This window comes from Cydia splendana, chromosome 8 (genome assembly GCF_910591565.1).
Source record: "Cydia splendana chromosome 8, ilCydSple1.2, whole genome shotgun sequence".
NCBI classification, from domain to species: domain Eukaryota; kingdom Metazoa; phylum Arthropoda; class Insecta; order Lepidoptera; family Tortricidae; genus Cydia; species Cydia splendana.
This window is the reverse complement of record NC_085967.1, coordinates 11,140,720-11,168,038: the sequence shown is the minus strand read 5'-3', so window position 1 is coordinate 11,168,038 and position 27,319 is coordinate 11,140,720. Positions and strand designations below refer to the sequence as shown.

General features: G+C 38.9%; 1 protein-coding gene across 1 annotated transcript; it reads right to left on the bottom strand.

Annotated features, from left to right (window-relative positions):
• Window positions 1-84: 84 nt before the first annotated feature.
• LOC134793109 (nucleosome-remodeling factor subunit NURF301) lies at window positions 85-26,197 on the bottom strand. The gene is made up of 18 exons (XM_063764633.1): window positions 24,641-26,197; window positions 21,613-21,895; window positions 21,054-21,526; window positions 20,739-20,966; window positions 20,468-20,640; window positions 20,184-20,381; window positions 19,617-19,857; window positions 17,718-19,537; window positions 17,331-17,562; window positions 16,149-17,173; window positions 15,943-16,057; window positions 15,634-15,773; window positions 6,539-6,743; window positions 4,932-5,458; window positions 4,488-4,687; window positions 1,968-2,135; window positions 1,304-1,584; window positions 85-727 (listed from the first exon to the last, which is right to left on the bottom strand). The coding sequence occupies exons 1-18, from the start codon at window positions 25,659-25,661 to the stop codon at window positions 522-524; spliced, it is 7,536 nt and encodes a 2,511-aa protein (XP_063620703.1). The 5' UTR covers window positions 25,662-26,197; the 3' UTR covers window positions 85-521.
• Between the last annotated feature and the right edge of the window lie 1,122 nt (window positions 26,198-27,319).

Genomic DNA, 27,319 nt, shown 5'->3' with positions numbered 1-27,319 from the left:
ACATTTTGCTTTAGTCGCAATGCACATTCCGGTTTAGACTAGGGTTTCGAGAGAAACATATTTGCCTATCGATTAAAAACCATATTGAAAAGCATCATCAAGATGTATATTATTAAAAATTTATTACTTACATACAAGGTAGGTTTACTTATCCTAAGTACAACTAGAATAACTAAAATAGCTTTTTCTATTTTTAGCTAACATAAAAGGTATCTGACGAACTGTATACATTGCAATATTTTCTCTGTTATCGTTTATATCTAAAGAGAATCAGCTTCAAAGTATAATGCATGTAATAAATACAATAAATACCTAACATGAAACAATGCTGTACTCGTTAGATACCTGTAAAATTATTTATATAAATTATTCTTTGTAATTTCATCACATACTTTACAATTTACAAGTGTTACAGATCATGTAGAATAATACAAATACACAAATCATCTTCATCACTTCTACCACTGCATTATATTAACATCATTAATCCTTATTTAAGTCACTGTACACTGGCACTATTATCATTGCGTTGTTTCAAATAATTTTTCACGAAAGTACTTAATTTTTTGTGCAAAAAATGCTTCTAAACCATCTGCACAACGATAGAATTCAGAGTCTTTAGGATTAAAGTACCGACAATTGTCAAATATTTTAGTCATGTCACCAATGAATTCACTTAACATACTATAAGTCTGTTCATTCACTTTTCGTTCCACTGTTTGTAAATCTGAAACAAAGAAAAAAAGCTATTAATGGTATTATCATTGTGACATGCTTGTACAGGTAAAAAAATGCTACTACACGCAGGTTTTCAATTTAAAAAACACTCCTCCAGGCATTGTTTTCAATCCTCTCAGGACATGGACACATATTTATGTACTGTCAAAGAATTTAATTTCCGACAATTTTCGTACCTTGTCACAGTGACAATCAATATGAAAGTCGCTAGAGACCTCATCATACTTTTGTCACTGTGACAAAGTACAAAATGGATAGGAAATTAAATTCTTTGATTGTACAACCAATTTTGCCTTAAGCGATATGGAGAACTTAACACGTTTGAATACAAAAAAATAACTTTCAATCGGGAATTTCGAGGACAGCTGGAGTGAACCGTGACCGCTGCACTACATCAAGAGACAGAGTGTAACCGTTGGCGACAACTGCTTCACAGGATCAAGAGTCACAATCCTCAGCAGTGAGGAAACGATCAAGAAGATATATAGGATATTTTGACATCCATTGGTATCGATCTATCTATTGTAATTGAGGCAATAATTTTGAAACTATTAATATTACATACCCATAGGTTCCTTTATAATTTTATAGTAGGTAGGTGCTTCTCTAGGGTCCACAGGTTCCATAAAAGGCCACGCATTTTTATGCAACTGTATTTGCTTTATAAGCCTCTTTAAGTTTTCAAAGTCTTTCATGGTGAGTTCCTTCATATTAGCGTAGTTGACAGAATTATTCTTTTGGCAATTTGGACAAATGTATTCATCAATGTTGTCCGCTTCCGATTGTAAAATTCCCACACACCGCCCATGAAACCAATCTTGACACCGGTCGCAGCATATGTAAAACCTGAAAAAAAAGAATGTTGTTGAGCAATAGAATAGATGTTTAACAACAGTATGGTTTATAAATTAATCCATTCAAATATAATAAATTAATAAATTCTTAAGTTTATTGATGCATATGGATATTTTACACAAAATGGCAACAGAATGTCAATAATTGTAACGCGGAATAAATTTCAAATCACTGAACAAAATTTAAAGGGCTTATGTGATCTTAATTTGCACCGATTGCGACGATACAGCAACTTGAAACATACTGTGAGGTGGAAACATCAAACATTCGTCACATTTAACTGAAACTACAGAGTGATGTGTTCTCGGACGAGATCGCAGGCAAAAGCTGAATAAGATAGAAAGCTCTCTTCAATAAAATAGTGTGTGACTCACTGCGAGTTGTCGTAGGGCTGCCGACACAGGCAGTACAGCTCCTGCGTCTCCTCGGCGCGCCGGCAGTCGGGGCACACGTACTCCTCCATGGTCTTGCTCATCTCCTCCGTCACGCCCACGCAGTCGCCGTGGAACCAGTTGCTACAGTGCTCGCAGCCCACGTAAAATCTGAACATTACATTTTTTATTTGATAATATCTATACCTAAAGATACAGGCGAAGAAGGAAGTTAATGATTTTCGAGTTTTTAATGGCAAAACCTCTGGAAATTCCATCAAGCTCAATCTGTAAAGTTAAAAGGGTTACGGGTTAAGGACTGTAAAACCTTGCCATCGGTGCCGTCATATAACAGCTTACGAAGATTAAGGTTATTAGACATCGAGTATTTTAATCCAAACTCTTTGTTACTGGCTATTAATTAACGCATGTCAACGCAAAAAATCTGTCAATCTAATACAACATTTATCCTTATTTATTTTATTTATTTAGAAACAAACAGTCTCGTATTGCTACATTGAATACAATTGCATTTAGTAATATTGTAGACTTACAGTTTCCTTAATTGGATTATATAAACCTAAACATTAAAATATGAAAGTACATAAGAATTATGAATTATCTATATAAATCAAACATACTTAAACGGTGTATTAATGAACAGTGCCAGAAAACTTAAGTTATGTACATGTAATAACAATTATAATGCCTGTTAAATACATTGTAAAGATAATCGTTTGAAATTAGATAGTGTTTCATGAAAAATATCTACATTTTGAAACTTTTCATCATAAAGCCTGCACGCTCTCCTAATGAAACCGTGTTTTGCATATGAAGTACGACTACGGGGGATATGAAAGAGGGTTTTTTTTCTACAAGCTCGCTCACAACGCCGGGGTACTCTAAAAGAAAGAGAGTGTATTAACGAAGGGGCATCGATGATGTTATTAATAATTTTGTACAGGATCAAGACATCAATACGTTCGCGACGAGAACTTAATAAAGTAGTATTTTGTCTTCTCATGGAGGTTGTATAGTCTATGTATTTATGTCCAGTGCGATACTCAGTTGCCTTGACAAACTTTCTCTGTACCTTCTCTATTTTATCACTGTGAATTTTGTAAAGTGGATTCCAAACGGCGCTAGCAAATTCTAACCTACTACGGACATAACTGTTAAATAATACTTTATAAGTTGACAATCTATTAAAAGGCTTTCCTACTCGTAATATAAATCCCAATTGCTTAAAAGATTTAGTTACTATGTTATCTATGTGTGGTACGAAGGTGAGTTTAGAGTCCATAATTACGCCGAGGTCACGGATCTGGTTAACACGAGTCAGCTCTTTATTGCAGAGTGTGTACCTATTGTTTATGGATGTTCGCTTCCTACTGAAACTGATAATAAAGCATTTGTCTGGATTTAAAAATAATTTATTTGAGGTACAAAAAGCCTGAAAATTATTTAGGTCATTCTGCAAGGCAGTACAATCGTCCATATTTTTGATAACTCTAAATATCTTTGTGTCGTCGGCGTATAATAACATGTTTGAATTTTGTATACAATCTGTGATATCATTAATATACAGCACAAATAACAAAGGTCCCAAATGTGATCCCTGCGGTACACCGGAAGGTATAGGTCTGTAATAAGAAGTGTGTCCCTGCACAGCAACGGCTTGTGAACGATTCTCAACGTACGATTTTATCCAGCGGAACAAGTCGCCGTGTATACCAAATTGCCAGAGCTTCAAAAGTAGGCGCTCATGACAAACCTTATCGAATGCCTTGGCAAAATCAGTATACACTGCGTCCACCTGATAGTTGTTATCTAACGCGTCCAAGATGGTTTCTGTATAAGATAAGAGATTCGAGTCCACACTACGACCGCGGAGAAAACCATGTTGGTTTGGAATGATATGTCGACGCAATGCAGAAGAAAGTTGATCAGTGACTATTTTCTCAAGGATCTTAGCGAGTTGACACAATTTCGATATTGGGCGATACTTTTCTATATCGGCGCTAAGCTCTCCCTTTGGTATCGGTGTAACTAGTGCCCGTTTCCATACAGATGGTACGCACCCCTCCCTTATGGACTTTTCGAAAAGTAAACTGATAGGTACTGCTAAGCTAGAAGAGCAATTTTTAATTAAGATAGGAGGAATCCCATCAGGACCTGAGCCTTTATTAATATTAATGCGCTTAAGATATTTGGAGACAAGATTTTCAGATATGAAAATGGTGTCCATGTCGAAGACAGTGTCATTCACAGGAGCAAGATTATTTAGGTCTACAGAGAACTTATTGTAGTTTATCATAGTTACTGCTAGTTTTGAAAACAAAATTACCACTGTAATTTATGTTTCATAATCGGTTGTTTCTCAATAAATAAAATAATTTGAAGATAAATTAAATAATTCACCGCATCGAACTAGAATCGCATAACCTATCGGAACTTGATCATGATGTGCCCGGAAATTGAATCTGAAACGTAGGTAATCTAAATTGGAAAAGCGCGACTCACTTGGTGTTATCATAAGGTGTCCGACAGATGCACAGCAGCTTCTCCTTCTTGACCGGCTTCTTGCCGGCGGCGCGCGGCGTGTTGTCGCGCGCGCCGCCGGAGCGCCTTTTGCCGCCGCCGCCGCCGCCGCCGCCGCGAACCTCCTCTTGTTTGCTCCGCTCAGCGCGCGTTCGCAGTGCCAGTTCCGCCGATAGCTCCTTCTGCAAGAACGATGTTGACGTTGACACAACAATAACATGAAATGCTAAAACAAATCCAGTTAAATGTACAAACTTACAACACGTTAAGGCCTTGTTTTTAAAAATGATGTCATGTTTCTGCCCAATGTATTGAAATATTAACATTAACATCTTTTTTCTCTTTTTATAGCCACAGGAGGACGCGGCGAGACAATATGGAATGGCGACGTCACATAGATTAATTCAGTAAATCAATATTTCGTACCTGTATTTCGATGCCCAACTCCTTTTCCAGGAGCCCACGCTTCTTGATAATGTCTTTTTTAAGCATCTCTTTATGTTTGAATAGAAGCATCTGCATCCTGGAGTGGTTGGAGGCGGCGCGCCGGCGCTCGTCGGCGGCGGAGGCGGGCGGGGGCGGCGGGGGGTGCGGGTGCGGCGCCGGGGGGGGCGCGCGCGGCGGGGCGCGCGGGGCGGCGCGCGGCGCGGGCGGCGGCGGCGCGGGCGGCGGGGAGGCGGCGCGGCCGCCGCGCATGCGCTTGCGCGGGCTGCTGTCCACCCACTCGTCGTCGTCGTCGAGGCCGCGCGGCGGGCGGCGACGCGGCGGCGGCGGCGGCGAGGGCGTGCGCGCGCGCGCCGCCACGGCCACGACGCGCGGCTCGCGCTCGGGCTGGTGGTGCGCGATCACGTTCGGCTCCGGCTTCATCTGTTTCTCCTGGTAGCGCTGCAGCTGAAGGAGCTTCTCCTCTATCTCGGGGTTGAGATTCTCCTGCTTTAACGCGCTTTTTATAGCTGTAAAGCGACAAAGTGTTTTGTAGACGACTATAACATTAGGTAACTTTAATTTCAATGCTTTTTTTTTGCTCTTTTTCGAATACCAGGCTGGAGCGACTACTGAGTGTTTTTTAACTGCTTAACTTTAATCGGGAAAGAAAATAAATAACAATACATAAAATTAAAAATCAACATTATTTTATAAATTGTACAACACGCGAACGAGTACTGGGTCACGTACGTACGACACGTACACGATCTGTCTCTATCGCACCAATACGGAAGAGTGATAGAGAGATAATAGCGTTTCATTTTCTGCAAACGATTGTCATCTTGTCTAGGCCCCCTGATCTCCGGTAATCGTAATCTCCTTACGCGCACGCCGGTCGCATCAGCAGGGCACCCCTTGCTGAGCTGGTATATCGTCAGATGACAACTAAAACTGGTATCGTCTTGGGTCGTCCCATTCGTTTTTCGTCAAGTTCTTAAATTAGTCCTATTCTGCTTTCGTCACTCATTCTACATTGAAAGCCACCGACGATTGTGACGAATGTAGAATGAGTGACGAAAGCAGAATAGGACTAATTTAAGAACTTGACGAAAAACGAAAGGGACGACCCAAGACGATACCCCAAAACTCACTATAATAAGTAGTTACTATCACAAGTTAAGAGCCATATTGAACCGTCCTAGTACCAAAATAAGGAAAATTTTAATTAATTGTGTTTTTGCAATAAGTAAGTATTGGTTTAAGTCTGACGACATAAAATTCCCTTCTCCAAATAAAAAAGGATAATGGTTTTAATACAACTTCCTTGAATATTTTTATAAAGATGGATCGCATTTTTCCACAATATCGCAGTTAAAGAAAACCTGTAGTTATATACGAGTAGCGCGCCTGCGTGGCATTCGTTTAGTACAGCCATACTCAAACCTTTTATTATGAGGGTTATAAAGACGGTTTTGCCTTGTAGTTCCGGGTCACAAGACGAGTTTGCTTAAAGGTGACGTTCGGATGGCAAAGTTGCATCTATACTAGGATCACCTGGTGGGCTACCTAAAAGACCTATTGCTGGTTTAGTAGGTGTAGATACTTACTCTGTTGAATGTAGTCCGGAGTTAGCACGAACTTGTTGCTTTGCACAATAACATCCTGATTAGAATTAACGATATCTGTCTTAGTATTATTTTGCGTTATATCCTCGGGTTTGGCAGGAGTGGCCTCCTTGTGGCTGGTAGCTTCGGCCACGCTATCCTCGCCGTTTACCAGCGGTTCACGCTTTATGTCTTCTTCGTTAACATCCTATAAGTAAAAAGGGAACAGGAGTTGTTAGTTCATTGCTTGTTATTGAAACAATCTCACATTGAAAAAAGAAATGACCAGCAGATCAACATGATGAGTATAGGGTCCGGTATAGTTATTACGTGCGCCGCTTTTTATCGATATATCGATATTACCAGTCTATTACTCTATCAATACGGTTAATTTATGTAATATCTTTAAACGAGCAATTCTTGTTCATTTATATATGTATATATTTCGGGGATCTCGGAAACGGCTCTAACGATTTTGATGAAATTTGCTATATGGTGGTTTTCGGGTCGATAAATCGATCTAGGTAGGTCTTACCTCTGGGAAAACGCGCATTTTTGTGTTTTTATATATTTTCTAAGCAAAGCTAAGTCTCCCAGATATTGTAAATAAAATAACACTTACAAGCAAATACCTAGTTAGATTATCAATTCGTTATAAAATAAGTATAAAGGTTTTCGTAATTATATTCATTTCAATAAAGCAAATGAAACGGATTAAAATTTCCGATATTTCGAACTTTTTTCATCATCGACCGTTGAAAAGAGAACGTATCACCAGAAAGTTTGAGGTATTATTTAATTTAATGACATGAATAAAAAGAATATCGATTTATCTATACCATCGATAAACAGTGGAGTTCTCAGTGTTCTCTCCCTAAGACTTGTCAAAAGCTGCACCCAAAATTCCGGGCCCTAATGATGAATAAAGCAATACAGTGCATACAGTGATGTGAACATAAAACTAGGCCCCTAGGCTAGGGTGACCTGCGAGAGATGTTAGAAATTACTATTATAAAGAGAAAGGTCCACTGTCGCGACAAATCTCACTGGTTGGGTCGTTCAAATTCACTTGCAAAATAAAAACATAGTAACAGGCGTATTCGAATTTTAGTTATTCGGTCTGTCTCCGATACGATACTGATCTATCAGTCTCAAAAGTGACGTTTTTGGTTGAGGAAATTCCGCTTTTGACACTGGTCGGTATAATATCGGAAACAGATCGAATATGCCTGCTAAACAGTAGTTAAATTAGGTACACATCACTTACTTCCTAGGATAGAAATAGTATTTCTATACTAACGGTAACGATGCATTAATGTTCTTCTTGTAAAAAATTGCGTCATAAACTATTAGTGTCCGACCGAAACATGTTTTTTTGCCGAAACCGAAACCGAAACCGAATGTTCGGCTTTGGCTCTAGTTTCGGCCGAAACCGAAACCGAACCTTTTGTAGACTTGTTAAAATCGTTTAAAAAATGTCATAAAACCGCTTTTACACACATATTATGGAGCTGTCAACACCCAGTGTCCTTGAAATTGATGTTACTTAAGCAGTTTTTTAAGAAAATTACTAGAGTTAGACCAAGGTAATTTTGCAACGATTTTGATAACACACGCAGTGCAAGTGTTATTTTAAACGTCAAAACTTCTATGAAATTATGACGTATAAATAACATTTGCACTAGTTGCACTGCGTATGCTATCGAAATCATTGCAGAATTTTCTTAGTCTAACTCTATTCATTCACCAGTCAAGCTAACATGTACATACAGGGTCAACCAAAAACGCGAGCGCAGCGAGCGCGAAAATTTTTGTTAAAATATCGCAAGGCCGGGTACCGATCTTCACCTGGGCCTAAAAGTCCGAAGTGCCCCAGTGAGGCGAACTTTCATGCGAAGTCAAAGCCGTGCTTCAGGCTTCAGGATAAGTAGTTGAGCACAAACTCCAACCAATGTCCATTGTATTAAAAAGCGAGATATTTCCTTGAGCGCTGGTGGCCTAGCGGTAAGAGCGTGCGACTTTCAATCCGAAGGTCGCAGGTACAAACCCCGGCTCGTATCCAATGAGTTTTTCGGAACTTATAGGTATACGAAATATCATTTGATATTTACTATTTGCTTTTCGGTGAAGGAAAAACATCGTGAGGAAGCCGGACTAGTACCGTTAAGTCCTAGTTTACTCTCTGGGTTCGAAGGTCAGTCTGATGGCAGTCGCTTTCGTAAAAACTAGTGCCTACGCCAATTCTTGGGATTAGTTGCCGGGATTACACGAGGAAGATGATGAGTTTTCTTATTATTCCTTTGCCCAGGCCCAGTAACATGCGACAGTGCTATCTCATTTACTCCGATACAATTAGACAGTGTGCGCGTTATAGGTATTAACAGTCTCTTAAGACTGCGTCTAGTGGCGCCCTCATTAGTGGAATTGTGTTTTGATAATAAACCAGTTAATTACTGTACCTATACATGAATCAGTATATGTAGGTACATATTAATATTGTTGTCCTACTTATTCCCCAACTTTTGGTCTTTGTCACATAGTTTAGTTTCATAGTACGAAGTACCATTTCGTAAGTTTCGGCCCGGCCGAAAGGTTCGGCCGTTTTTTGGCCGAAACCGAAACTACAGCCGAAACATGATTTTTTGGCCGAAACTGGCCGAAACCGAAACCGAGCCTTCGGTCGGACACTATAAACTATGAATAATATTAACTAACAATATTTATTATTTTCACTTGATAATGCATTAATGTAATTTACTTCATAAAATTAGGGATGTTTAGTCTTTTTTAAATCATAATATTGTAACTGACCTTTATTCAATTGAAAACCTAACTCTACTACAACCACTTGATTTCATAATCTGAGAATATTACAATGGTAAAGCCTTAATTAAAAATGTATTTAAAAGATGTACATAACGAGAAATAAAAAATGCTGGACTTAAAATCGATTTAATTCTAGACTTATGCAACACTTAATATCGCCAGACTGTCAAGTGGTTATACTTGCTGTGGTCTGTAACACGAGCAAATAATTAAAACATATATTGTACTCCTCAAAAATAAAACATTTGTTTAACAACTTTTAAAATTACGAATCCTTTAGTCTTCCTATTTTTCATACAAAATAAATATTGTCTTCAATGTACGCTAACATCATTGTGATTAACGTTAGGTAATTGTCACGCTTTAAACATAACAATATTCGCAGTACGTTGCGTCTTAGAATAAACTTTAAAGTGTACAAAAAATTAAAACACAAGTTATTTATAAAAGTAGCTGAACAAATGTTGGTCAGTTTGAGTGAGTTTGATTGCTCCTGTTACAGGCCACACCCGTTATTATAGAAAACGTGTTAGTATGTGAATATTTACACTAATTTATATGACGGAAGTAAAAACTAAATGGGGTGAAAACTAAAATGTTATAATTCAAATTGTTTGTGGGAATATATCAGTTCAAATTTTAATATGAACAGTTGCTCGATTGCTTTTTTACTTTACGTGAGATTTCAGTACATGCCGTTTTACAATTAATATATTTACATTCAAGTTTACACGAAATAGATAATTGCCCATACACCCCCACAAACTCTTTAGAAACAAACGACAAAACTAATTTACACAAATAAACAGGACTATGTAAATAAAACTCGATCATTACTTTAATAATTTATTCAAAGGTCATTATTGCACGAGCCGTTTTATAAAGGTTTTACTTGAAATCTCTAATAAATATACATATAAACAGGTGGTGTATGAGCAATTCCTGTTACCGTTCGTTCATATAATATAAGTATGAAAAATTATAGTAGATATACATTGAAATTAGCGTTTAACAGTAAGACGTACGATTAAATACTTGAACAAGTCACGAGTAGACTTTTGCAATCGTCGATAAATAAAATGCCGGCTGCCTTATTCTGACAAAAATATTAAGTTTAGTAACGGATAAGAAATAAAGGACCGTGCCATTTTATGTATCGACTTCCGATACGACGCTGGCGTTAGGCCACATACAACTTTGTACTGATACAATATAAAAGCCCGTGGGGTTCTAGATGTCAAGAATATGGAAATCAGTATTAATCGTGTACCTACCTTAATAGTAATTAAACTAGAGCAGGCTAGTAATATGTAATTATAAAATGTCACACAAATTACAGTATGTACAGTCACACCCTTTAATGAAAACCCATCAATGATCAAAACTATAAATCCAGACAGATTTACGCGAGTTAAAAAAAAAAATATTTTTTATTATAATTTTGTAACCCCCTTTATAATTTGTTTACAAACTACCTATCGCCTAAATAGTAGAAGAGCCGGCCGCAAATTTTCTAACCGACTTGATACCACGATGAAATGCACAATGGTTTCCCATAAAAGTGATGCTAAGTCTGAATTCGATAGTCTGCCACGGCGGAACTTGCCGAAAGTACGAAAAAGAAGGCCACTTCCGGTGCGAAAAAAGGGGGCTGATTTAACCCATCTGATACCGAAATAATAGTTATGGCAGCAGTTAGAAATTTACATGTAGACAGTAGACACAGAAAAGCGAAGTCTGCCAATATTTTTTTTGCCGGAAGTGCTTGGCAGACGCTCTCAAGGGTGGCCACCGGGACCCCTAATTTAACCCATCTGATACCACCATGAAACCAATTCCAGTCGGTAGGTATGAACCCTCATGTCAGGAATATATAAGTCTGCCAAGGCTTTTCCTGCCGAAACACCTTGGCAGACGAGATTATGTGAGCAAGGTAACCATCGCACATAGGGGTATTTCACTAAAAAAGCTGGCCATTAGTAGAATGTATCAAAACGTAGAATCCCGGGAAAAGGGTAGCCGAACTCCTTAGTCATATAATTCATAGATACTAGAACAATATTAATTTTTCGCTGCGTGTGGTGGGTATTTGTCAAATCGGTGTCATTTAACCGCTCTTACTAAAACACATCTACGAAAGCGGAAATTCGATAATAAATATTACAATAGTTATGCGTTGTTTAGACAACAAATAAGGTGATATTTTAAAATGTCTGTTCGGGAAATGGATTCACCAGGTATGCTTAATTTAATTTGTTTATTATTATTTTCTTACTAAGGGTTATATACATTTAATATCAAATTCCAGTAAGTACTCTCTTGCACTATGAATTTACGAATTTGACTTGAACTCAAAAGGCCGAAAGTTGTTCTATTGGGCTATATTGGGCTAAATTTGTAGTTCTGTTCGACAGGACATTTAATTCTCTAGCAATTTTATTTAAAATTAGGGTGCCCAGAAGTGCCCATTAACGAATTACGAGATTTTTTACACTGAGGGATATTACCAAACAAAGTTTCTTTTTGCGGTCGGGAAAAATAATTTTCTGATTTATCATGGCAGGTCCTTCTGGCGTGAGAGTAGTGACCAGAGAATACATTTTTCGTATGATGAAAAACTGTAACGAACCCCAATTTCTACAAAAACTTGATGCAGTCATGAATAAAATTACTAGTTCTGCCACATTCCCACAAGACCAGAAAGATAAGTTTCTCCTCAAGTTTGCGAATGTGAAGTGGGAGTTTAAGACTAGGTGGCAAAGGTCTAAAAGAGAAGAAAATAGATTCTTAATGAAGAATAAAGAATGGTTAAGTGGAACATTGCAAATACCGGTCGCTCGTAACACTGTTGCTGGTCGTCCAGAAAAAAAATTTGAAAATTTGTCGGAACGTAGTAAGCGTCGCAAAACGGAGCACCTGCGACAAACTCATGACGCCGCAGAACTTTTGTATGCCAGTCAAATGAGACTTCGAGAGTCTGGAAATTGTGATGGTGCAAAAGTTGTAAAAAATATAATGACGTCACCAAGTAGAGCACAAAAGTATGAAGAGGCTATTAAAAAAAGTGACAAGTCTACTTTAAAGTCTCAACTAAGCCTCTAAAATCAGCGAAACCATTTAGCCTTGCTGCTAGGGACATGATGCTTGGCCCAAACATAGACGCAAACGCGATGTCAAATGACTTATCATCAGATTCAACAGGTGAAAGTGATGAAGGGTCGTCTGATTGATCAGATAGTAGCTGTTTATGAAATAATTAAAACTTGAAGAATGTTTTATTCTGCTATTGACCGGTATATAAACGATACAACACTACACCAACCGGCAAATGTATAAAAGTTGTATAAAATAAATTAAAATAGCATATTTGGATTCACACAATAGAACTCCTGATACAAATGTACATAAATCATTTTGGCCAGCTTTTCTAGTGAAATACCCCTATGTGCATCGGTTACCCTACACTAACCCATCTGATACCATCATGAAACCAATTCCAGTCGGTAGGTATGAACCCCCATTTTAGGAATATGTAAGTCTGCCAAGGTTTTTCCTGCCGAAACACCTTGGCAGACGAGATTATAAGCAAGATGACCATCGGTTACCGTACACTAACCCATCTGATACCACGATGAAACCAATTCAAGTCGGTAGGTATGAACCCTCATTTCAGGAATATATAAGTCTGCCAGGGCTTTTCCTGCCGAAACACCTTGGCAGACGAGATTATGATAGAAAGGTGTACATCAGTTACCCTACATCAACCCATCTGATACCACCATGAAAACAATTCCAGTCGGTAGGTATGAACCGCCATTTTAGGAATATATAAGTCTGCCAAGGCTTTTCCTGCCGAAACACCTTGGCAGACGAGATTATAAGCAAGATGACCATCGGTTACCGTACACTAACCCATCTGATACCACCATGAAACCAATTCCAGTCGGTAGTTATGAACCCCCATTTGAGGAATATATAAGTCTGCCAAGGTTTTTCCTGCCGAAACACCATGAAACCAATTCCAGTCGGTAGGTATGAACCCGCATTCCAGGAATATATGTCTTAAAATTTGCGGCCGGCTCTTCTACTAAAAGTCACCTGACAGAGAGGTATGGTACACATGTGCAGTATTTCGCCTGCGACGTAAACTGCCCGTCTTTTTCTAACTGTACTAATTATAGAGAGGGGTGAGTAGTCTATGCCGCGAGTGAGATACTCGTACTGTTGCGCCGCTCCTGTGCTAGCCCTACAGAGGCTAAGGCTATAAGCATGACATTACAATGCTCTGGTCTCGGGTTTTAGTAGGTTTACGTACTATATTTAGGATTTGTAAGAGCCGATGACGATATAAGTTTTAATAATTAAGTATCTAAATTCGATTGGCAAATTTACTACAAATTCATCCTGATATTATACTAAAATAACAGAGCGGTTGGACACCTTGGGACTATCCTTGACCTTTTACTCTCTCGGATATAAAAACAAGAGGTAGGAAAGTTTTCCATTTAAAAAAAAATATTAATATTAAAATTATTATTTTTTATTTATTGGAAAATAGTAAATATTTTCCAATTATTTAAATGGAAAACTAGAAGTTATTTGTTAAAAACTTATATGCAGAACATTAGTAGCCAGATCAGCTTAAAACTTTACAGTAGGTAGGTACACTAAAATCCCCACGGACTGAACGATTCTTTTACGAATTGAAAAATTGTTCAATTATCGTGTAGTCATTGTTCATATAAGTTCTAACACGAAAAATCACAATATGACTACTTTCAATGTTCGTTTTAGACTTTTTTTCCTAATCGATATCAATATTAGCCATGGCCCAAATAACATGTCATATAATTTAAACTAGAAAACGAAAAAATAGAATCCAACAATTGTAAAAATATGAACCGTTCATCTAAATGATTTTTTAACTTATGAAAATGTTGCAAATCTTACAATAATAAATAGAAATCAATTCATGGCAATGTTGAAATATAAATGCTCTAATACTGTTTTCGCGTTGATTATCTACTGTAGTGTTACGTAAAAAAATGTTGTTTGATCGATATATATTTATTATTAAGATTATACATTGCACATAATTATAATTAATATAAGTGTTCTTTGGTGTTGTCATAATGTATGAAACATTATTTTTTCTACTACAAAATAATACTTTTGCTAAATACTATATACTACATCCAGTCTTAACCATGTATTAATATTAAATTAAATGGCCAATGTGCGCCAAGACCGAGTCATTGGTATATATAGGAAATGAATAGCTTACTAATATTAAAGGGTTTGACCATCACGAGTACGTCGAGACGTTGTTTGTATTACCCAGCCCTCAATTTTGCGATTTTCTTTAAATAATAGTTCCTACCCGAGTTGTAAATTGCGGTATAAGTAAATTAGATACAAAATGTGTGTGACGCTCGGTTTGATCCCACCCTAAACTTATGCACAACTATTATAACTAAAAATATTGCCACAAGTAAAAGGACGATGGCCAAAACTGGTCGCAGAACTCGTGTTCTAAAATAAAGAATTTACACAAACAATTGTACATTAATTATTGTATCAATCTAGCTGTGTCAGTATTTAAACATTGGAAAAAGAAAGAAAACAACTTTCAATATTGAAAAAAATTTGTAGAAGTTCGTTCTACAACATCTACATACATAACTTAACTTTGGTTTTTATTTTAGGTTTCGCATCAACACTGGATGGAGTGATCCAATTCAACAAGTTCCGCGACCACGACGTGTTCATCATGCATTAGATACTGATGTATTCCCTCCATACAATTACAGCTACTATACATACATACATTAGTCCGTATAAGCCTTATAATATCACTAAGTTTGGTAGGAGATACGTTTTAAAGTAGTTAAAGACGTGTATCGGGGAAAGACTTGATACCTTTTTCATCGATATGAATAATCTAAACCCTTTACTGCAAGTAATATAAAGTACTTGTTTAAATTTGAACTTTAATAGCTGTCAATAGAGTTGAATATTATAGCTGCCATACACGGCTTCGTATGCAATAAAGGGTTCACTAAAATGAACATCCCTAGTATCGCCACATTCGTAAAAGTGGTCAAGTGCGTCATTTCAATTGTATTTGTTAATTTATGATTGATTTTACCTAGTCTCTATTAGTAGGCGCAAGCTGCAATGATCAGTTCTTACGTCACCTACTGTGAACCACTTTAATAAACGCAACCTATAGTGGAGTACCTAGTACCTGGTGGCTAGTAATAATAGATTACCTGGTGCGTGGGGAGGGGGATGGGGTGCAACGCTTGCGGCGCCACGGGCGCTAGAGGCGGCGGCGCGCTCGGCGGCGGCTGCACCGCCAGGTACATCTTCATGGGGCCCAGCATGCCTTGCTTCCCCGTCGATTCTTGAGCTGTGTCACGTAAACAATAAATATGAAACAGATGCCCGATGCCCGTCGAATGTTTCACTCTATTCGATACATTTTACTCGGTATAGTAATTAAGATACAGATTGAAGCAATGGTCACTTTGATAAAATAATTCAAAGTATTATTAAAGGTTAAATAGTTTTTAAATTACCTTTCAGCAACTGCTGCTTGACTTGGTGTTGGACTAAAGCTAGCTGCTGGGGCGTAAGGGAATAACCGTGCAGACCTTGGAGAACTATTCTAGGTCCACTACTGGTCTGCATCACCTGTAACAAACAAAGCGAGAGTTTGATGTTTAGTGTCTCGAAAGAGTTACCCAAAAATATTGTAGATATTTTTGTATATTTCAGTATTCACCTGAGCAGTAACGGTCTTTATAACGGTGCCGGGCGGTTGACCGGCCAGCAGACGGTTTTCGGTGATCTGATCCTCCGTGAGCTGCGGCTGCGGCGGCGGGGGTGGCGGCGCGGGCGTCACGACGGGGCGCTGCACGGGCGCCGGCGCGGCCACCGGCGAGGGCGCCGCCGCCGGCATCGGACTTTGCCCTATATGCGCCACGATCTGCGCCTGGTTGTTGCCGGTAGGCCGTATCAGCACTTGCTGCCCGTTAACGGTGGCGAGCTGGATCTTGCCGGCCGCGATCTGCTGCACGAGGACGGGGTTGTTGACGACGATCTGCTGGGTGGAGGGCGCCCGCGGCCGCGGCGGCGGCAGCGGCGCGGGCCGGGGCGCCGGCGCCGGGGCCACCTGCCGCTGCATTATCTGTCCTTGCACCAGCACCGTTTGGAGGCGAGGTTGCATGTTAGGCCTCGGAGTCGACTGGACGACTACTTGTTGTGCGGGCTGGACGACTATTTGCCGATTGCCTTGTAAGACTATTTGTTGCGCGGCTACCCGAGTTTGCGGTTTGGGCTCCTCGACCGCGGGTTTCGGCTGGGTCACCACCAGCCTATCGGTATTTTCGACCGCAGGGGTATCGACTTTCGGCGCGGGCGAGGAGGCCGCCACCAAGTGGCCGGCTATGCCTTGCTGTCCCGCCATCACTACGTGGAGTTTTCCATCCGGCATCTGTATCAGCTGCTGGCCGGCGAGTAGGCCTCGAACCGTCAGTTTTCCGTCAGGGGCTCGTATAATTTGAACCTTCTGCGGACCTTCCTTTTGAACCGGAGTATTGGCTTTAGCGGCTTCAATCGGTTGCGGCGTCTTTGCCCTCGATATGGGCTGACTGACCACCCTCGTGGTACCATCGGCTCCTTTGGTCATGATAATTCGTCTAGTTCCTATGACTGTTTTTTGACCAGTGGGTGTGCTCACGTTGCTAGTTAATAAAGACGTCAATGTACTTTTTCCTGCATTAGGAGTGGCCGGGGTTTTCGATTTGTCTGTAAAATAAATGTTATCCGTAAAAATAGGGATTAATGAGAGGAAATCTCTTATATGAAAAATATAAGAGATTTCGTAATAAATGAAAACAATTAACATCCTGCGAGGCTCCACGCGATAATTTAAAAAATTGACCCTGCTCTAAGTTGAAGATACCTTGCGACATCTCGAGCGCCCTCTTCTGCTGGTGCGCGGCGCGTTGCTCGCGCAGCTGCTGCTCCATCTTGTCCTTGAGGTCGGCGGCGGCGGCGGCGGCGGCGGGCGGCGCGCGCGCCGGCAGCTTGCCCGTGGACGTGCGCGTCACCGGCGTCACCCGCTCCGCGCGCTCGCCGTACTGCCGCACCTCCCACAGCTCCAGTTTGTCCTCGTCCACCCATTCCTCTGATACCTGCGGATTTTAGGGGATCGTACAACTACAGTAAAACATTTTTATGTAAAGCAATTTATCAAGTAAAAAAAAAACTATCTTTTCAGTGAACATAGTTTTTATATTACGACCGGCAGGTATACTCGACTGCTCCAAATGTGGACCTTGATATTTACCTGCGGTTCGGTGTTTTGCGGGGATTCGGCTCGCTTTCGTTTCCTTAATCCACTGCGAATAGACGTCACTTCTCGTACGGTTTTCGGCAGTTCCAGTGGAATAACGACTCGCCGCCTGAGATATTGAGTCCGCTCCGAAAACTGTCCAATGTGTCTATGTTTTAACAACTCTAAAGACACTATTTCAGTGTCCGTGGTTAATTGGTGCTTGCCGTCCGCTGTAGCCGCTTTAGCGGCCATATCGTCCCATCGTAAGCAGGCCCACATAACTCGGAGTTGTAACGCCGCGCTGGCGAGCCATTGGAGATTGACTGTACGATACAGCCAACAAGTTTTAAATAGAGGTCTAGCACAGGGGTATGGCCAGACTGCTTGATTAGGCTTCGCGCTATGACTGAAACCTGACACAGTGTTAAGCCCGGCTTGTCTACACAGCTTCCTTAGCTCATGATGTGGTAAGACCATAATAGTCTTAGCTTTACTTCTGGTATGAAATGTGGAACACAATGGATATTTCACAGGTGTTCGTTTCTTTTTCTTTTCCACGGCAGACGTTTGAACTCTTTTTAAATACACTTTACTGCAAGGATTTTCGGCAGAGTACACTCTAACGAAACCGCCATCCGTTTTTTCTTCCTTTATCTGTCTGTCTTCTCTTTTCACAGGCCTAGTTGGACCGAAGCGTCTGTTGACCGTCGCCCGGTATTTCGGCGCGCTATCCTTCGCTGGAGTTACAGAGCACTTGTAATCATTCCCGTTGTTGTTATTACTTACTTTACTAGGGGTGGGTTTTGCAGACCTTCCTCTAGTGATTCGTAGTTTTGGTATTGGAGGACGAGATTGATCTGAATCCCCATCACGGGCGTCATCCTGTTGAGGATCACAGTCCGTCAACTCTTTTAAAGGTCCTATTTCAACGTCGTTCTCATCATTGTTATTGCACGTAATATCAATGTCCATTTCATTACCCACCGCGGGCACGGCAGACTCCTCAAGAGTGCTCTCAGTCTTAAGGAGACAAGAACTCCCGTCGTCTTGTTTTTCAGTCTTAACGCTTACGTCACAATCTTCACTAAATTTTCTTTTTACAAAGCCATCTGTGCTTTTGTTGTCACATTCTTGAGCGCAAGCCACTGCTGATAGTAGATCAGAAAGTATGTTTTCATTCGTGCTCACAGCATTAATTGAACTTTTTCCCAGTAAATATTGTTCAAGAATAGACATCTTGTTATTATCGTTTGAATTGATAAGATTGCTAGTAGAATTAACTATTTTGCTACCCTTTATAAGTGTCAGTAATTCATTCAGTATTCTCTCTTTTTTGATGCACAAGGGGGAGTAGCAATTTAATTTCACTCCTGAACCTTGAAGCAAATTAGCAGCCTCTATTTTATTGCATCCAAATGAGTAACATTTAAAATGTTTAGTAATTTGAGTCAATTTCACATATTGATCTCTCAAACTGTCGATATTTTTCGCAACTGCAAGATTAACAGTGTTGTGCTTTATTTCATTGGCCGGCGCAATGAGAGGTGGCTCATCCTGCTCAGGTTCGTCATTTTCCACATCAATGTTTCTGTCTTCTTCACTTTTTACATCTGTTTCTTCTTTCTTTACATTAGCTAATAAGTTAGTGAGCTTCTTTTCTTCCATGAACTTCAAATACGTGCGTCTCGCCAAAAAGTCGTCTAGTTTGGATTTCCTGGCTATCCTGGGGTAATATCTTCTTGTTGATGAACTTAAAGCTTTTTCGACATCAATTTCTTCAAAATCTTCATCTTCATTTTTCTCTACCTTCAAGTTTCTCATGGAGGGAGGCACTAAAACAAGAAATGAATAATTGAGTATAGCCACATTAAATAAAATACTACATGAGATTCTTAATTAATCTATACTTACGTTTTTCCAGTACTTCATTATCAGCAGTCTCATTAGACATGAGGTACTCGTATGTTTTTGGTTCAACTGCCAACACTTTGATAATGCTTCCTTCTCTGACTCTAACAGCGATTTTTGCTGGGCCTTGGCAGAGACTTGGTTTTAAATTAGTATTTTGCTTTTTGAACTTCCTTGTGGTAGAGTTCCACAACCAACCCCACTGCCCATGAATTCTATATTCTTCACCTTTTTGTTTCCATACCTGGAAAGAACCGAAAAAAGTAAGAATGTTTGTTGACATTTCATTTTCCGGATTGCTTCCTAAAGGAGCGCGAAAACCACTCAGCAATTAATAAAAGCAGAGGGGAAACTAGACATAGTCTTGTTTACCCATAATGATTTTTTAAAGTGTTACAGTTAAATATAAAAATCATATTTTGTATATAACTTCACAAAAAATTCATTAGCTTGCACCTGCTCCTGAAACCATGATCTCGTGTATGAATGCTGGACGCTTAATCACTCGCCTACCGGTGCTTTATTTATATGAATATATAATCAAATTAAATCAATTATAAAATTATATACCTGGTGCCGAAGACCTAAGGAGTATTTCACGAAATTGTATGCAGTTCTGTTCCTCTCCTCTTCTTCATCTCTCTCCTTTTTCTCTCTTTTGTCAAGTTTCTTTCGTTCCTCACGTTCAACGGCAGTTGTCCGAATAAGTCTGACATGTCCTAGTTGTTCATGCCATGCTGGAGCCCATACAACACTTTTGATACATGCCTGTAAATATAATAAAAATGTGGCATATTGATTAAATTCTACAATGTTAAATTAATTAATCATTTTTATAAATATAACTGGTTTACCTGCAATACACATAAAGCTCTAGCAAAGTCCCTAGGTGCTTGACATAGTTGAACAGCCTGCACCCATGGCTTCCTCAATAGAGTCCAATTAGGATGCATAAATTGCACCACAATATTAGATTCTAATTGTAACAATGTTTGTCTCAGTGTTGCCACTAGTAAAGGTTTAGTAGCTGAAAAAAATAAAATTGTATAAGAAATACGAGTATGAGTATGATTGTGCATACTGTGCATAGTGTTAAAGTAATATAATTAATGAAATGTGACATACCATTCAACATTCCAATCCATTTAAAATCTTGTCCACATGAAAGGGAAAACTTGTGAGACATGTAACGTTTTTTGTCTCTTTCTTCATTTCTTTGGGGCTTATTCAAAGCCAATGGATTTGTAGTATACTGGTTGACATAATTTTTAAAATTATTTTCATTTCCTAATTTAAACAAGTAAGTCCCAGTTGATATTTGATTTGATTTTAACCTTGTAAGGCGCTCTGTAACTAAGAGAAATAAATTATTAGTAAAACTATGTAAACATAATCAAAAATAAAAAAAATACTATACATATTATTTAGAAAGAAACATACTTTCTTCAGTTTTCTTCTGGCTTGGAGTTTTTAGTTTAAGAGATGCATTCATTTTATTTTTCTTACATTCATCATCATCTTTCATATCACTGTCATCATAATCTAATGGAGGATCTTCAGTGGTGACTGTAACTTCATTTTCAACATCACCATCAGATACAAGTGATGGTTCAGGTACTTCTTTGTCCTCTTCTATTCTGAGCCCCACATTTTGTTCTTGTTCTTTCTGTTCTTGCCTCTTTTGTTTTTGTTTCAGGATGTTTGCGTTTTCAACTTCCAAATAAGACTTGCGATTGCCTTTTGCTTGATTTGTTAATTTTTCAGTAATAGTCATTTGTCTGACGATTTCTTGTTCCATTTCTAGCAGTTCACGCACCAAAGGAGTTTCCATCTCATCAGCATCTAGTATATCCATTAATTCTCGAAGTTGTTGTGGAGAAGAATAGTACCAGACCTCACCGTTTTCAGCCTCACTAAAATTTTAATTGGATCATGTATTGCAACTGTTTTAAATATGTTATAGCATAGTAGCATACCAATTAATTTGAACGTTACTTACACAAATACGCGACGCGCAATAAACCAATACTTCCGACCATGTCTATCAAAGCCTAAGTGTTCATGACGACACAGTAGGCCTTGTTTTTCAGCATCTGGTAAGCAGTCTGTGACTCCTAATGTCTTGTGTTGTCTACAGAGAGCACATTGCCAGTCTTCGGAAGGTACATCAACTAAAGGAGGGTCGACACATTCTAAGTGATAAACAGCTGGGCAAGTTTCACAGCACAGCAGGTCGCCTAATCGATGGCAAACCCTGCAGTGGTCGTCATAATGAATAGGCACTGCAATCAAACAATAAACACAATATTCAAGGGACATGAAGGGAAAGATTAGATTGTAAAGAAGCGTTTCAATCAGATTGGTACAATTATTTTATTATACCGAGAGTCAGCAAACCGCAGCTCACGAGCCGTAGGCGGCTCTTTGAAGGTACAATTGTAGCTCTTCAAACCACACAAAAATTAACATTTCTGAGATCTTTGACCACCAAAACCTACATTTGCAGCTCTTTAAGATTCAAACTGATTATTTCTGTTTGTCAATCTATATGTCGCAGTCGGATCGTATAATCCGCCGTATTACATTACGGCTAGCCGTTTTCAAAAACAGGGGCGTTTTGAAATGCGGCGGTTTAACGATTAGCCGGATTGAATGCGGCTGAATGAGAATCCGCCGGAATGTATTCGGCGCCATACGTTCTTCAACACGGCTAGCCGTAATGTAATACAGCTAGTCATTAGCCGCCGCTTTGACAGTTTTTAGTTCCCATTTTTAACACCCGTGGCGCTGCCTGACAAACGCTGGGGTGTCCATCAAATCTGGAGTTCGTCGGACTGTTTCTTTTCAAAAAAAATTTCTTTCGCAACTTAACTAGACGGAGCCCCGCTTCGCTTCGCTTCGCGGGGCTCCTATTTCTGAGCGGTTTGCCCTTCGGGCATCTGAAGCTACCTAACGAACCTAACCTACCTACCTATTGATTTAGTGAGACGTCCGTGAAAACATTACACTTTGGGGAAAAAAGCGTAGGTAGGTAAGTAGGTTAGGTTCGTTAGGTAGCTTCAGATGCCCGAAGGGCAAACCGCCCAGAAATAGGAGCCCCGCTTGCGGGGCTCCGTCTATTTAAGTTGTGAAGGAAATGTTTTGGAAAAGAAACACATGTAGTGCGGTGGGACCATGGTAAAAATAAATTATATTGCAAACATTGTCAAACTCCGGTTACGTAGGCGACCGAAAGAACTGGTCACTCTACAATCTAAAATAGTAGTACGATGCGGCTAAACGTTGGCCGCCTTATTGAAGAACGTATCGCAATGACAATCCGGCTAATCGTCGAACCGCCGCATTTCAAAACGCCCCTGTTTTTGATAACGGCTAGCCGTAATGTAATACGGCGGATTATACGATCTGACTACGACATATATACTATATGAACTATATCTAGGGTTGCCATTAATAGTCGGAACTGATAAGGGACAGTGGTATTCTAGAGCGCTATAAATAAATAAATAAATATTATAGGACATTTTTACACAAATTGACTAAGCCCCATGGTAAGCTTAAGAAGGCTTGTGTTATGGGTACCTACTCAGACAACGATATATATAATATATAAATACTTAAATAGGTACTTAGAAAACAACCATGACTCAGGAACAAATATCTGTATCATCATACAAATATTTGTCCCTGAAAAAATGCCCTTACTAGGATTCGAACCTGGGACCATCGGCTTCATAGGCAATGTCACTACCCACTAGGCCAGACCGGTCGTCAAAATACGGGACAAAAACGGGACGGTAAAAATACGGGACGTTATACTTATATACTGTGACAGTCCCGTATATACGGGACGTATGGCAACCCTAACTATGTATCTATATTACTATGGATGATTCATAAAAGTAAAAAAAATCGTAGGTCGATTTAGAAAAAAAATTAAAAATATATGTACATTTAGCTGTGTACCTACTATGTAAAATTTGAGCTGCAATGACTGCAAACCTTTCCCTAAATGGAATTTATAAATAGTTTTTTTTTTACTTATAATTTTTTATTGCAACCAAGGAATGTTGCTGTTGCCATAGCAAAAATAATATAAACAGTAGTTTAACCCTTTATATTAGGTAAATTTAAGTTTGAATTGGTGGAATGGTAACTTATTGTAAATTTAATGAATTTCAAATCTGATTGACTTAATGAACCATATCCAGGCAGTCTGCCAAGGGCTACCAATAAACTTTGGTGTTAAAATAAATGCACCCCTTGCATTCATGCATGAATGATTACCATGACAACAACAGGTATCTCAATGTGTAAACAAAGTTTTTGTATTATTTGTAAATCCATGTAACATTTTTAGCTATTGAAATTGCATAATTAACCCTTAAATATAGTCCAGATGAAAAAATACATTGTTGATGCCTAATTGCCTCTATAAAGTCCTAAAAGTTCTGCATAACAAAAAATAAATGATCTTATAGGGTGGTCATTTATGCCATATAATATCTAAGCGCCACTTGCACCAACCTACCAACCCGGGGTTAACCAGTTAACCTGGAGTTACCATGGTTACCTCTTGACACAATGTTAACGGTTTAACCGGGTAACTGGGATGGTGCAAGTGGCACTAACTGTGCCCTTTAAAGGGTTAAGGTCAACATGAACTATGAATGATATGAATAATATTGCGATTGCTTCATTTCGTAATAATTTATTTCATTCCTTCGGAACACTCATATGTAATGTTATTACTGATAGTATTCTTCTTAGTATTAAGAATGGCATCAATTACCATTCTTAATACTAAGAAGGCATATAAAATAATGACCGGTGTTAAAGTTTAAATACCACAACAATTAAAAATATTGCATAATTTACTGGCCTCTATTTCAATAAAATAATATGGTTTAAGTATTTTGATTGAATATACTACACAACAAACTTATTATGTAACTTTGTTATTTTAAATGAAACCTAACATTATAAAACTTGTGTTAATGATATTTCTTTATTCAGTAGAAACTTACCTTCACTGAGTAAATCATCTCGCACTGGGTTGGTTATTAAAAATTGATTACACAGGAACTGTAGCACTGCTAGACGATCTTCTGCATTAGTAAATGGATATTCACAGGAATTGACAATTTTGACCACATTCTTATCAAAAGTTTTATCACTTTCAATATATACCCTGAGCACTTCTGGCCAGGTCATGACATCTAGAAGAAACAGGGTGATGTTTACACTGTCTTTGTGGTCTAGAGGTCCAAAATGTGTCTGTTGAGCATCTTCTTCTCGGAGTAAGGCCTTTAATAACATTATATGTATTTCTATGAGAAGATTGCTTTGATCTTCACAGCTCACAGCTGCACACAGATCTTCCACACGAAATGGAGACAACCTAACCAGGTGTCTAAAGTGACGCAATACTTCATATATACCAACAACTTGTAAAACAAGGTTTTGAGGGATGATTAAATCATCAGAGGATTGAGGCAATTCAAGTGGAGGAATCTGTCTTTCTTGCTGCAGCCACAGTGGGTCGGGACTCGGCGGCCTCAGAACGTTGGCGGCGGCCTTCCGAGGAGTACCTCCAGTCGTGCTGTAGCTGCTCACCGAGAAATCACTGTCACTGGCGTTGCCATCGGCAACTGACGCTTCAGAACTCTCGCTACCGCGGTCTTCCTCGGGCTCAGACCTGTCACTACTATCGCCGAAATCGGAACCATAATGATACTCCGATTCATGGTAGTCTGCTGCATGAGGATTGTACCCTCTGCGAGAATATGCACTGGACAAACCGCCTCGTTTCGATTTGTGAGTTTTTCCACCTCTTTGTTTTCGCGTACTGCGTCTGCTTATATCACTGCCTTGAGGTGATGATGCTCGCGATGCAGTTGGCGTACTAGCCAAAGATCCAGAACCCACATTTTGTGCTTGTAAATATTTAGGTTTTTTTAATAAATGATACTGAAATTTCCTGTTTTTCTCAAAATTTCCGGATTTCGGGGGTCTCCCGCGTTTTTTAGCACCTCTCCCCGACATCATTACCACTAACTGTCAATTATGTTCTGTTTTGCACGTGTATAGCAAAAACATAGTGATGTTTACAAAAACAAGATGATAAAATATTTCAGTTCATCCTAAATCCATCGCACTCATGATTCCAGCCGTTTGTAAAGCTTCACGCAAATTAAAAGTCACAACGCTTTCAAGTCACCACTTTAAGAGTATCTTCACAAGAAGGTAAAAACCAAATCAATTCACTGATACAAGTAGAGATTTCGATTTTCTATACGGAAAGAATGCACCAAAAACTAATGACGCGAAATGCGAGTACATGCAATTCTGAAACGCTTAATGCTGGCTCCTCATTGGTCGATTATAAGTCCGCCATGTCGTTTTCATAATTTGTGAACTATTGAATTTACAATACGTGGTATCCTCGAAGATAATAAGAAATTAATAATAGAACACGAACTAGATCGTAAATGATCAAAAATAAAACCAAGATTGGCTATTTTACGGCATAAGTCACTTAATTATATCTCAAGCTATCACCGAAGTGAGGACAACCGCAGCCATTTTCTTTCGACAGAATGTTAAGTCAATAGCGGTACTTCTAAGTCAATTTATAGGAACGGATAATAAAAATATTTTAAAATAGTTAGAAAAATATTCCAAAGATATGAAATTATTTATTTTTAGATTTTATCTTAATTTTAGTACCAGTTTATAATTAATGAAATATACACCAACAGGAAGCAATGCTATGCTTTTTAAAAACTGTTTAAGCTACTGACAAAACCATTGAAGACTTTTATCCAAGTAGTTTACATCATGAAGTTATAAGATGGAGTGAACTGTCACTTTTTTTGCCATACTAAATTTAACCTTATCACCGAGCCAGAAAGACGTTCTTACCAGACTAGAGAAAACGGTCCACTTGAGATAGCAAAGGTGGGTCGCGGTGTCTCACTCGCACATGTTGCCAATGTTAAAAATATACCATTGTGGTAGTATTTATATCAATATACTACTGAAGTTAAATACCTTCCTATATTATTTAAGTGCTATATTTAGAGTAAGGTTCTGATATCTTTTAAGAAATTTGTTAATAATTATGATGTCAATATTATTAACTGATTTAACCAAGCATGTGCACAACAAAAAAAAACATTAATTTTGATATGGTAGACATTGTAGTAACTTTGAATATTATTATTTTTTTTTTTTTCTCTTTATTTTTAGAGCTTGTCACCGAGGTGAACATGTCGCTCCATAAAAAACCACAAATTAATACATTCTTACATCTAACTTATTCTACATACTAAAGCCTTTCGTACAAGCTGCAATAGCGCCATGGCGGAGTCCGACAGAGGAGCAGCCAGAACGCTATTGCAGCCCCCGACATCAAACATAGTATTATGGCTTGAAAAAGCAAGTTGTATCCGAGCAGCTTCATTCCGGACACATTCCATTCTAACGTGGTACACGTCTTCTAATATATCACATTCATCACAATTAGGAGAAGGAACTTTCTTCATTAAATAACCGAATTGATTCAATGGGATATGTCCAGAACGTAGTCTCATCATCAATACAATGTCACTTCTATTAAGAAAACAATCAATCCACGGTGTCATTAGAGGATGAGGTTGGATCGTCTTGTACCAAATACCTTTTTCTGTTGATCTCTTATCAAA

What these genes read in the sequence shown, in the direction of transcription:
- LOC134793109 (XM_063764633.1), bottom strand. Translation starts at nt 25,661, where the DNA reads ATGATGTCGGGGAGAGGTGCTAAAAAACGCGGGAGACCCCCGAAATCC. An exon ending in CCAGAAGAAAACTGAAGAAA is followed by an intron (nt 20,967 to 21,053) that starts GTATGTTTCTTT and finishes TATTTCTCTTAG; the next exon opens with TTACAGAGCGCCTTACAAGG. An exon ending in TCCCCCTCCCCACGCACCAG is followed by an intron (nt 6,744 to 15,633) that starts GTAATCTATTAT and finishes TTTTACTTATAG; the next exon opens with GATGTTAACGAAGAAGACAT.